General features: G+C 39.5%; 1 protein-coding gene across 3 annotated transcripts in view; it reads left to right on the top strand.

Moving 5' to 3' along the window:
- Window positions 1–12,959, top strand: part of TRIT1 (tRNA isopentenyltransferase 1) — a 196,679-nt gene that overhangs the window by 155,166 nt on the left and 28,554 nt on the right. For all 3 annotated transcript variants that reach the window (XM_078073341.1, XM_036102827.2, XM_036102828.2), the window contains one exon: window positions 10,997–11,137. In XM_078073341.1, coding sequence (XP_077929467.1) covers window positions 10,997–11,137 — 141 coding nt within the window. The remainder of the gene's footprint in view (window positions 1–10,996; window positions 11,138–12,959) is intronic.

Genomic DNA, 12,959 nt, shown 5'->3' on the forward strand with positions numbered 1-12,959 from the left:
GAGGTTTTGTGTATTGTAAGTTTTAATCCTTTGTGCAGTCTCATGTGTTGGAAGTATTTTTTCAGTTGGTCATTTGTCTTTTGTATGATTTTTCTTGTCATAAATGTTTTATTTTTTTGATCTTTTTTTTTTTTTTTAAGATTTTATTTATTTATTTATCAGAGAGAGGTGGGGAGAGCACAAGCAGGGGGAGAGACAGGCAGAGGGAGAAGCAGGCTCCCAGCTGGGTAAGGACCCCCATTCAGGACTCGGTCCCAATACCCTGGAATCACGACCTGAGCTGAAGGGAGATGTTTAACTGGCTGAGCCACCCAAGCGTCCTGTCATAAATGTTTTAAATTTGTATATTCTTTTACACTTTTTAGAAGTACAAGTTGGTTTTAACATTTTTTTAGAAAGATAATGTTATAGGGATGCCTGGCTGGCTCAGTTGGTAGAGAGTGCAACTTTTGATCTCAGGGTTGTGAGTTTGAGCCCCATGCTGGGCATAGAGCTTGTTTTTAAAAAGTGAGAATGTTATAATAGATTTATAATTTATTGAACTGTTGGGAACTTACAGATGGGAATAAAAAATATTGTTGATGCTCTAGTGTGAATGAAGGTATATCCAAGACGTCCTTGCCTTCACTGTGCCTGTTGTTCTTTCCTTGCAGTCCCCTACACATATGTAATTGCAGAGAAATATGGGATTCTACATTGTCCAGGCATCAGGTACAGGTTCTCTTGCTTTCTGAGCATCTTAATCTGTCTGATTTAGTCAGCATGTCTGCAGTTGAACTTCTGCCAAACAAAGCTAAAAGGAGTAGTTGCCTGCCATGATGCTCCTGCAACTAACTCATTCTTTCTTAATAAAGTGTAAAATTTTTAAAAAGTCATCCTTTTATTAAGAAAGAAAAGTTAGGCAAGAGATTGACCTTTTCCCTACTTTTCCACATCTCTTCAGTTGAATAATCAAATACAAATTGAAATTCCTTTAATCAAAAAGGAAAATCAGCTTTCTGCTAATTGCCAACATCCTTTAAAAAAATAATTTTTCCTTTTACCCTTCTATGCCAAGATTCTTTTTTTCTGAAGTTTGGACTATTAGAATTAAAGGTGTTAGAAATGAGGAACTTGAGGTTCCAGGAAAGAAATCTGACTTCCCAAAGTCACAGAGCTGATTTGTATAGAACGGAGATTAGGAACATGGTGGGAAAGAACAATATGAAGTCAGAAGACATGGATTCAAAGTTTGCCTCTGCCACTAACTTGCTGTGTGACTTTGGGCAGGTTACCTAACATATCTAAGTTTTCATTTCCTCATTGGTAAAATGGAGGCCAACATAACTTCATAGGGTATGAAATTTTTAACATAGGATTTAGCACTCTACCTCAGGCACAGAGTATTTATTGAGTAAACTCCATGTATCATTAGGTACTGTGTTAGGTGTTGGGGCTAGGGATAAAATACCCAATTTCTTCCCTTGGAACTTATAGTCTAATGGAGATAGAACTTACTGTATGTGACTTTAAAATATTTCTGTGATAAAGGTAAATGCAGGGTACTGTGGGGGCACAGAGGAGAAGCACACATGGGGTAGGAATGGGGAGTGATCTCAAGGCAGGCTTTCATCAGGAGGTGATGCTAAAGAGTTTGGGGCTGGATGAGATCAGATTTTCATTTTAGAAAGCTCCCCAGCTGCAGCGTGGACATAAATTGGAGGGGTTATACTGTAAAGGTAGGAAGATCAATGAGGAAGCTGATGGAATGAACAGTCTAGTTGGGAAATCATGAAGCCTTTAGTTGGTGTAATGACAGTGAAGTGACGATGGTGAGCTTTGAGATCATTTTAGGAACTAGTATGGATAAAAGTTGAGAGATTGGAAATGTGGGGAGAGAGAGGGATACAGAGATACTAGGATCACTTCAAGGTTTTTGGTTTGATTATCTCATGGTTCACTCAAGTATGGCTGGAAAGATAAGGAGTTCAGTTTTGGACATCACAGGTTACAGGTATCTGGAGTGATGATGATGCTGATAAGGATGATAGCTCACATTTATTGACTGCTTCCTATAGGGCAGGCCCTATTCCATATGCTTTGCATATATCATTTAATTCTCACCATAACCCTTTGAGGTTGGGTTTAAGATGACCCTCACTTTTATAAATAAGAAATCTGAGGCACAGATAAGTTAAATAACTTGCCCAAGGTTACATAGCTAATAAGTAGTGGAGCCAGCATTTAAATCCAGGCAACCTGGCTCCAGAGTCTTTACTGTTCACAACTTCACTATATTAAATGCCTCTCATTGATGATGAAAATGTCCAGTAGGCAGTTAAATATACAGGTCTGGCATCAATGTAGAACTAGATTGTAGATATGGATTTTGGGAGTTAGCACAAAAATGGTTATAGAAGCCATGAGTGTCAGACAGTTCATAGTATAGAAATGGCAGGTAGATACCATAGAGATGGACATTTCTCAATATTGTTACCATGACAGATATTGCTAATACATCAGTGGTTGGCTTTAGTAGGGAAACTAAGGAAGGGCCAGTGAGATAGGAAGAAAAACTAGAGAGATTGCTGCCATTGAAACTCCAAAGGAGAATGAATTACGGAGAGAGACGAGTAGTATGAGATTGTTGGTTTTTCCATTAAACATGTTTTGAAAGCTTAGTAGAAAAGTGTTAATATTTGGCAGTCAGGGTTCATTAGTGATCTCAGAGAGTGAGCTATCCATAGAGCAGTGGGTAGCAGCCAGCAGAGAAGGTAGGTGATTGTATTGATTCATAAGCCGTAATTGTGGTTTTCAAAGCAGATGTAATCCATAGAGGCAAGGAAGTGATTGAAGGACTTCAGTATCTAATTTGGATTGGGAAGGAAATGAAGTCAAAAGGGGGGGAAGGGAAGAAAACAAACAAGTTGGGGGGGCAGCTTTTCCTCATGCTTGTAGACAGCAGTGTTGGGCAATCATAGCCAACCTGCACTCAGACAGAGCTCCATGATCTGCCCAGTGCCCAGGATCTTGGTGATTAACACACTCAGTAGGACCACCCTCCAGCATGACAACCATAAAGTGATGGAGCCTTACGTGAGTGGATCCTTAGCTGTACACTTAAAGATTTGGGGGAGTTTCTCCAAGGTAGAATTTCTTTGGATTAGGTTTCTCAACCTCAGGACTGTTGACATTTTTGGGCCAGATCATTTTTTGTTGTGTGTGTGTGTGTGTGTGTGTGTGGTGGTGGTGATGGTGGGGAGTTGTCCTTGCACTGTAGGATGTTTAGCAGCATCCCTGACCTCCACCCACTAGATACCAGCAGCACCTCCACCCTTGCAATTGTGACAGCCAAAAATGTTTCTAGACATTGCCAAATGTCCCCTGGTGGACAATTCACTTCTGGTTGATAACAGCTCTAGATTCTGCTGTTGATAACAACAGCTCTAGATTTACTGTTGTAAATTTCACTCACTTTGATTAGCGCCTCTGAGCACTTTAGCTCTGTTGGTTTGGAGAGTTCAGGTTATTTCAGTTTTGTGACCTTTTCCCAAAACCTTTTCAGTCTGGAAATAAACTCTCAATAGAGGTGAGACAGAAGCATATTTCCTTCTAGTACCCAGTTAAATACCTAGAACATTAAATGTTTAGTGGTTATGAGATTTAAAGAAGATAGTTACAGTCAAACTTTATTGTCTCTCAGAAACTTTTATGTCATTTATCTCTTTATAGTACAGTTATTTGTATCTGTGTCTCTTGCTAGCCTGGACTCCTAGAGGACAGGGACCCTTTATTAATCTTTGAATGCCTAACATCTTGCAGAGTACCTGGCACATAGTAGACTCTCAGTAAATGTTTGCTGAGATAAGTCAGTTATGTTGATAATTGGCTAAGTAGGTTAAACCTGTAATTTTTCAGAGTATTTCAGTTGTCAGACCTCACAAAGAGGTCAGAGTTCCCTTACTATTTTTTTTTTTTTTAAAGAACTTTTTTTTTTTTTTAAAGATTTTATTTATTTGACAGAGAGAGAGAGAGCACAAGTAGGCAGAACAGCAGGGAGAGGGAGAGGAAGAAGCAGGCTCCCCACCGAGCAGGGAGCCCGACGTGGGGCTCGATCCCAGGACCCTGGGATCATGACCTGAGCTGAAGGCAGACGCTTAACCGACTGAGCCACCCAGGCACCCCTGAGTTCCCTTACTATTGACAAAATCTGATTTGTGCAGAGAGAAGCATTTTATCCAGTCATTTCTGTGTACACAGATCACAGGTGTCCTCTGGGAGAATAGGAAATGGAACAGAGTGACATGCTGCCTTTAGAAGATAAAACAGATCCTTTAAGCTCTTCCTACCACCCAGGGCTGACCATTTTATAAGTGGAGTCACACTGAAACTATAATCGAAGCTGGAAAATATAAGGCAATCAGCTACAAACCTAACTTACTCTGGTAGGATGATGTTTTCTGGGCAGGTAATAAAATAAGCCCAGTTGTGGGATTTACAATATAAATACCTGTATGGACCAAATGTGACATTTACAAAATTGATTGGTTTCTAAATTTGTTTAGATATTTATCCTTAGTGCAAATGTGTAAAATGTATTTTTGCTTTTTGGCTGGGTGGTATGATTTTAATTGATAAATAATGTATATCATAAAATGCATAATTCATGGGGCTCCTTGCTGGCTTAATTCGTGGAATGTACGACTCTTGTTCTTGGGGATATAGGTTCAAGCCCCATGTTGGGTGTAGAGATTACTTAAAAATAAAATCTAAAAAAATCCATAATTCATAACTGTACAGTTCAGTAAGTTATCAAAAAAGTGAAAATACCTGTGTAATCAAAACTCAGTTCAAGAAATAGAACATTACCAGTTCCTCTCAATAATTTTGAAAGTTATGATATGATCCAGCAATTCCACTTCTGGGTATATATTGAAAAGAATTGAAAAATTCAAGGGATGCCTGGGTGGCTCAGTCCATTGAGTGTCTGCCTTCTGCTCAGGTCATGATCCCAGCAACTTGGAATCGAGTCCAGCATCGGGCTCCCTGCTCAGGGGGGCAGTCTGCTTCTCCCTCTCCCTCTCCTGCTCCCCCTGCTCGTGTGTTCTTTCTCCCTCTCAAATAAATAAATAAAACCTCCTAAAAATTAAAAAAAAAAAAAGAATTGAAGAATTCAACAAATTTTTGAAAATTTCATTTCATTGCTAATATTCACTGGTTTCTCATTGTATCAAAAGTCTGTGATCCAAGTCTTTTGTTATGGTAAACCATACATGGTAAAATATACATGACATAAAATTTACTATTTTACCATACATTAAGCACATTCACATTGTTCTGCAGCAGTCATTACCCTCCATCTCCAGAACTTTTTTCATCTTCCCAAACTGGAATTCTGTACCTGTTTTATACTAATTCCCCACTCTTCTCTGCCCCAGCCCCTGGCAACCACCATTCTACTTTCTGTCTTTGAATTTGACTACTTTAGTTATGTTAGTAGAATCATACAATATTTGTCTTTTTGTTACTGGGTTATTTCACTTAGCATGATATCTTCAAGGTTCTTCTATAGTATGTGTCAGAATTTCCTTCCTTTTTAAGGCTGAATAATATTCCATTATATGTATACAGCACATTTTGTTTATCCATTCGTTCATGATGGATATGGATTGCTTCCACCTTTTGGCTTCTGTGAATAATGCTGCTATAAACATGGGTGTATAAGTATCTGTTCAACTCCCTGCTTTCAGTTCTTTTGGGTATGTACCCAGAAGTTGAGTTGCTGGATCATATGGTAATTCTATATATATATATATATATGTATGTATATATATATATATATATATCTCATTTATTTGTGAGAGACAGAGAGAGAGGCAGAGGCAGAAGGAGAAGCAGGTTCCCCGCAGAGCAGGGAGCCTGACGTGGGACTCCATCCCAGGACCCCAGGACCACGACCCAAGCCGAAGGCAGATGCTCAACCGACTGGGCCACCTAGGCGCCCCTATTTTTTATATTTTTATGGGGCTTGAACTCACAGCCTTGAGATCAAGAGTGACATGCTCTACAGACTGAGCCCACCAGGCACCCCACTATTTTTTGTGTTTTGATGAATCATCATACTGTTTTCAATCCATAGCTGTGTCATTTTATATTCCCACCAGCAATGCACGGGGGTTCTAATGTCTCTACATCTGCACCAACATTTATTATTTTCTGCTTTTTGACAGTATGCATCTTAGTGGGTGTGAAGTGCATCCAAATTTTCTAAAAGAAACTTTTTGTTAGGGAAATTTCCCAACATATAAAAAAATAAGAGCGAATGCCGGTTGAACTGCTGTGTGTCTCACCTCACTTCAGTAGTTAGGAACACTTGGCCAATCTTAGTTCAGTTAGTCTGACCTTCCTACCCCATTATTGGAACATGAATCCCAGTCTTCATATACTTTTTTTCCCCTATTGTTAAAAGCAGAAAATAAACATAAAAAAATTTTTTTTAAAGATTTTATTTATGTATTTGACAGAGAGAGACACAGCGAGAGAGGGAACACAAGCAGGGGGAGTGGGAGAGGGAGAAGCAGGCTTCCCGCTGAGGAGGGAGCCCGATGTGGGGCTCGATCCCAGGACCCTGGGATCATGACCTGAGCCAAAGGCAGATGCTTAACCGACTGAGCCACCCAGGCACCCCAACATAAAATTTTTTAAAAAAGACTTATTTATTTCTTAGAATGTGAGAGCAGGGGGAGGGGCAGAGGGAGAGGGAGAGAGAGAATCTTAAGCAGACTCCCCGCTGAGCACAGAGCCCAACACGGGGCTTGATCCCGGGATCCCGAGATCATGACCTGAGCCAAAATGAAGAGTCGGTCACTCAACCGACTGGTTCACCCAGGTGCCCCTATAAACATAAAATTTTAATGTTATGAATATTATTGTAAATTTTACTTGCATCATTGTTCTGCCTTTCATTCAGTGATCATAATTCTTTTTTTTTTTTTCTAAAGTAATCTCTACACCCAACATGGGGCTCAAATTCACCATCCCAAGATCAAGAGTCAGATGCTCGTCAGTCAGAGAAAGACAATCATCATATGGTTTCACTCATATATGGAATATGAGAAGTAGCACAGAGGACCACAGGGGAGGGGAGGGAAAACTGAATGGGAAGAAATTAGAGAGGGAGACAAACCATGAGAGACTCTTGACTCTGGGAAACAGAGGGTTGTAGAAGGGGATGTGGGTGGGGGGAATGGGGTAACTGGGTGATGGGTGATGAGCATTAAGGAGGGCATGTGATGTGATGAGCACTGAGTGTTATATGCAACTAATAATCAATGAACACTACATCAGAAACTAATGATGTACTATGTGTTGGCTAACTGAATTAAAAAAAAAAAAAAAGTCGGATGCTCTACCGACTGGGCCAGCCAGGTGCCCCAGTGATTATAATTCTTTTGTCATTATTAACAGATATCTTTTCAGCATCGTTCTTGCTCTCATATAATGCAGATATAGATGTACTTTACATATACCCTTCATCTACCCTTGCCTTCTTGCTTGTTAAAAATTTATTCTTGGGGGACCCCTGGGTGGCTTAGTCGGTTAAGCGTCTGCCTTCAGCTCAGGTCGTGATCCCAGGGTCTTCAGATCGAGTCCCGCATCGGGCTCCTTGATTAGCCGGGAGCCTGCTTCTCCTTCTGCCTGCTCTGCCTGCCACTCCCCCTGCTTGTGCTCTCTCTCTGTCAAATAAATAAATAAAATCTTTATTTTATATTTGTAATTATTTATAAATATTTATAAATAAATATTTATTTATTTGACAGAGACACAGCGAGAGAGGGGACACAAGCAGGGAGAGTGGGAGAGGGAGAAGCAGGGAGCCCGACGTGGGGCTCGATCCCAGGACCCTGGGATCATGACCTGAGCCAAAGGCAGACGCTTAACAACAGCCACCCAGGCGCCCCAATAAATAAAATCTTTTTAAAAAATGTATTCATGGGTAAAATGAAAAAATACACAGTAGCTGTGATCACAAGTTGCAGTCATTTGTACGCTCAACTGTAACAGCACATCAGTAACTGTTGAAAGAAGTCATATTAGAATGGAAGACTGAAACAATATTATTATAGACATAACCTTGGATCAGCTCTAATCTCTTTAAAAAAAGATATACTTTCAAGTGTACCTCAATATATTGTATACCTCAAAGTTAAGGACTCCTTTTTTAAAAAAAACATAAATATAAAACCATATGATACCTAAAAATAAACAATCCTTTTATCATCAGATATCCAGTTAGTATCACCCATATCTTTATGCCCAGTTTCTTTTATTTTTTATTTTTTAAAGATTTATTTATTTATTTGAGAGAGAGAGAGACACAGAGAGAGCACAAGCAGGGGGAGAGGCAGAGGAAGAGGGAGAAGCAGACCCCCCCACTGAGCCGGGACCCCCCGATGGGGCTCGATCCCAGGACCTGGAGATCATGACCTGAGCCGAAGGCAGGCGCCCAACCATCTGAGCCACCCAGGAGCCCCCCCCCCAGTTTCTTTTAATTCAGTGGTACAGGAAATGAAAAGTTGACAAATCACTCAAAGATGACAATTTACAATGGTAACCAGGATATAGTACCGTTTTTTTTTTTTTTAAGATTTTATTTATGTATTTGACAGAGAGAGACACAGCGAGAGAGGGAACACAAGCAGGGGGAGTGGGAGAGGGAGAAGCAGGGTTCCTGACAAGCAGGGAGCCCGATGTGGGGCTCTATCCCAGGACCCTGGGATCATGACCTGAGCCGAAGGCAGACGCTTAACGACTGAGCCACCCAGGTGCCCCCAGGATATAGTACTTTTGGGTGTATTACAGTTTTTAGTTTGTTAACTCTGTGAGCAAGACGTCTACTTTCCTTAAACCATTAATACTCTTTTCTTCTTTCTGATATTTGTTGGCATTTGTATATACCATAAACAGTACAGTAGGCCACTTCCTTTCATAAATAAGGTGAGCCTTGTTCTGGGGTTACCTTCTGTTTGATTTATGTTGATGTGTTTATTTAAACTTACCAGTTTTAAGAGTTCTAGAAGATACACATAAAGGCAGGACTCAGGATGAAATTTTATCTACAAATTTATATATCTGATAGAATTTACTGGTAGAGATGTTTACATTTTGGCTTTTTTGGAGGTGGGGGATGGTAATTGTGCATTTGCAACTATGCCTTTCCTTTTTTTTATTTTAAGATTTTATTTATTTATTTATTTGAGAGAGAGAGATTGAAAGAACAAGTGGGAGGAGGGGCAGAGGGAGAACCAGACTCCCTGTGGAGCAGGGAGCCCGACATGGGACTCGATCCCATGACCCTGGGATCATGACCTGAGCTGAAGGCAGACGCTTAACCAACTGAGCCACCCAGGCGCCCAGAACACACAATTACTAACTCCTTTCCCTCCTTTAGTTTTCTTAATTTGTGCAGAAGACTGCCGTGTGCAGTATATGCTACGGCACTTTATAATGTCAGAAGGACATCTTGTTCAAGATACACAAAAAAGAACACCCTATGATTTAAGATTCCATCAGTATTCAGGTGTAAGAATGCAAGTCTGTTGTCAGGCACAGATTAAATGAGTTAAAGGCAGAGCTGGTTCTTTCCCTATGGCTCTTTATATTTCTTTGTACTTATTTTACTAATTAACAATTTTCTTTTACTTGAAGATAGCTTATATGCTTTTTGGGTAAATAACCTCAGTAGTTAAGAGCACAGAAGCTTCAGAGTGATAATGACACTAAACTTATTTCCCATTCTCCTTGCCTTGTGATAGTAGTAGTGGTTGTAATGTAGGTAGTTATATAATGACCCTGTATAGCATATGCAATGTGTTAGGCAAAAACTAAGTGCTTTACATGTACTAACTCACTTAATCCACACAACAACCCCATGAGATAGATACTGTTATCCTCATTTTACTGATTAGGGATTGAGGCAGAGAGCGGTTAGTAACTGACTACCCCGTAAGTACAAATAACTGGTGAGCGGCAGAGCTAGGAATTGATCTGAGGCAGCCTGGCGCCAGTGTCCTTCCTCCCAACCATTATACTGTACTGTACTTAATCGACACTCATGTAAGTAAAGGGAAATGTGAGATAAAAAATGCTTTTAACATCTTTGTGGGCTCTATGGAACTTATTATTTGTTCATTCAGTGTTCCCTGTAGAATCAGTGATTACAGAGAGAACATTTAATCTCAAAGCATTCATCCCTATTTTCAAACTAGTATTTTCAGATCTGTTCTCCATCTGAGACCTTGCATTTAGAAAAAGTACATTTGAACTTTTTAGTTGAATTGGCAGATCAAGAGCTTACAGACAGGATATTGCCTTTGAGTATTTAGACTGTATGTGCTGACCCCCTGAAGCAGTAATTTGGTTAGATCACAATGTTTCCATTAGAGTACAGCAGTATTAGGGGTTCTAACTTCAAAGTGTATATGTGTGTGTTTTATATGTATCTTTGTAAATAGGCCACTTCTCTACAAATGGAACCAAGATTCTAAAAATCTTTCAGAGCCATTTAAATCCAAGAAATATCCAAGCATTTGAAGTAGAACTATGAGCAATGCAAAATGTTACCTTTCTGGAGACTTGTGATAAGTAAAATAAAACAACCTGCCCATTTTTAAATGCTTAAAGAACCTAAAGAACCTCCAGTTAATTTTGCAGAATTAGTTCTCACTTGGGCATTGATTTACATACACTTTTTATCTTGAAGTCTAAGCTAATAGCCATTATTTGATAAGAAAGCCAGTGTTCTGTTTTCTTCTACTTCCTTTGTCTTATGTTTTGGTGGGTCTGCTGTGCTCTGAACACATATGCTTAGAACACATCTACTCTAAAAAAAAAAAAAAGAAGAAGAAGAAGAACACATCTATTCTGGTGCTTTGGGTCAGTCACATGTTTGGCTGGAGGGCAAGTGTACCTTTTATGGAGGCAGGTGACTTTCTCATGCTAATTTTCTTTCCCCTAGGTTTATGAAGGCCTGGACATCATCACCAACAAGGTTTCTGCCCAAGAGCAGAGAATATGCCAGCACCACATGATCAGCTTTGTGGATCCTCTCGTGACAAATTACACAGTTGTGGACTTCAGGAACAAGGCAACTGCTCTGATATCCTTAGGAAAGACAGCAACTAGGCTTGGTGGGTATAAGGCAGTCCAAGCCAAGAAAGAAGTTTTTGTTTCATTGACAATTTCTTCTAAGCAGGGGCACCCAAGACTTAACAACCAATAGGTAGCACCCCCATCAGAACTATATGGATCAAAAGATATAGTGCCCTTGCTTCTCAGAGTCTTGTCAGACTGCAACATCAGCCATCCCTTGGGCACTTACTAGAAATGCTGAATTTGGGCCTCACTCCAGAACTACTGAATCAGGATCTACATTTCACAAGAGTCCCAGGTGATTCATATGCATATTAAAATTTGAGAAGCTGTTTTAGTGGAGAGAACATTGATTTAGGAACTAGAACATCTGTGTTCTAGTCCCAGAACTGCCTCTTTGGACCAAGTGAATTTTATTGGGTAGAGCATTTACCCAACTCAGCTTCAGTTTCCCACCCTTTAAATGGTGATACAAAATCAATTTATAAATACGGAGTTAGAGTTAGAATTTAATAGGGATTGTTGGGTGAGGGAGGACTGCAAAAACAATTTTTTTTTTCTGTGATCAGCGATCTTTGATTGATTAAGTAGGCTCTACGCCCAGCATGGAGCCCAACATGGGGCTTAAACTCACAACCCTGAAATCAAGACCTGAGCTGAGATCAAGTCAGACGCTTAACTGACTGAGCCACCCAGGTGCCCCTTGTTTATTTTTTAAAATTATAATTCTAGTATAGTTAACATATAGTGTTATATTAGTTTCAACACCAGTACATTTTGAAAAAAGAATAATATAAGGGGGACTGTCCTTATATTTTAATTGTCCAGACTTCCAGATGGGGTGCCTGGCTGGCTCAGTGGGTAGAGCATGCAACTCTTGATCTCCGGGTTGTGAGTTCAAGCCTCATGTTGGGTATAGAGATTGCTTTAAAAAATTTGGACTGCCAGATATTAAAACATAAGGAAAATTCACAATAATTATAATAGTATGGAACTTATACTAGACAAACTTATGACACAGAATAGAAAACTCAGATACAAATTAAAATGGCTATATATATTTACCTTATGATCAAAGTGGCATTTAAAACAGTAGAGAAATAATGCAGTAGTTAATATTCTTGGGACAGCTAATTTTTTTGGAAAAAAATAAAATCATGACCTCATTATGTATGACATAAATTGCAGATGGATTTCAGAGTTAAATACATGTATTTTTAAAACTTTAAAACAAACGGGATAATATATGATTGAGTAGTTATGTGATTTTAGAGTAGGGAAGGACTTTGTAGATACATAGTTTCTAAAAAAGTTATCTTAATGGATTTTTTAAACTCAAATTTTTCCTTTATTTAACTGTGTTAAATATACACAAAATTTACCACTTAACCATTTTTTAAGTGTACAGTTCAGTTGTATCACATACATTCACATTGTGGTGCAACCATCACCACCATCCATCCCCATAACCTTCTGATTTGTTTTTGTTTTTAAAGATTTATTTATTTGAGAGAGAGAGAGCATGAGTGGGAGGGGCAGAGGGAGAGGTAGAGAGAATCCCAAACAGACTCCATGTACTGTATGGGGCTTGATCCCAGGACCCTGAGATCATGACCTAAGCCGAAACCAAGAGTCGGATGCTCAACTGACTGTACACCTAGGCACCCCCCCCTTTTTTTTAAGGAAAGTAGCTAGCTTTGAGTATGTACGAATTAAGAATTTGTGTCAGCAAGAATGTGTATCAACCAGAACTAGGTATCCACCCTAGAGTAAGCTTGCCACGCGTATGAGATAGGTGGTAGATCTCATTCATAGCAGCATTGCTCTTA

The sequence above is a fragment of the Halichoerus grypus genome, chromosome 5, assembly GCF_964656455.1.
Source record: "Halichoerus grypus chromosome 5, mHalGry1.hap1.1, whole genome shotgun sequence".
Classification (NCBI taxonomy): Eukaryota; Metazoa; Chordata; class Mammalia; order Carnivora; family Phocidae; genus Halichoerus; species Halichoerus grypus.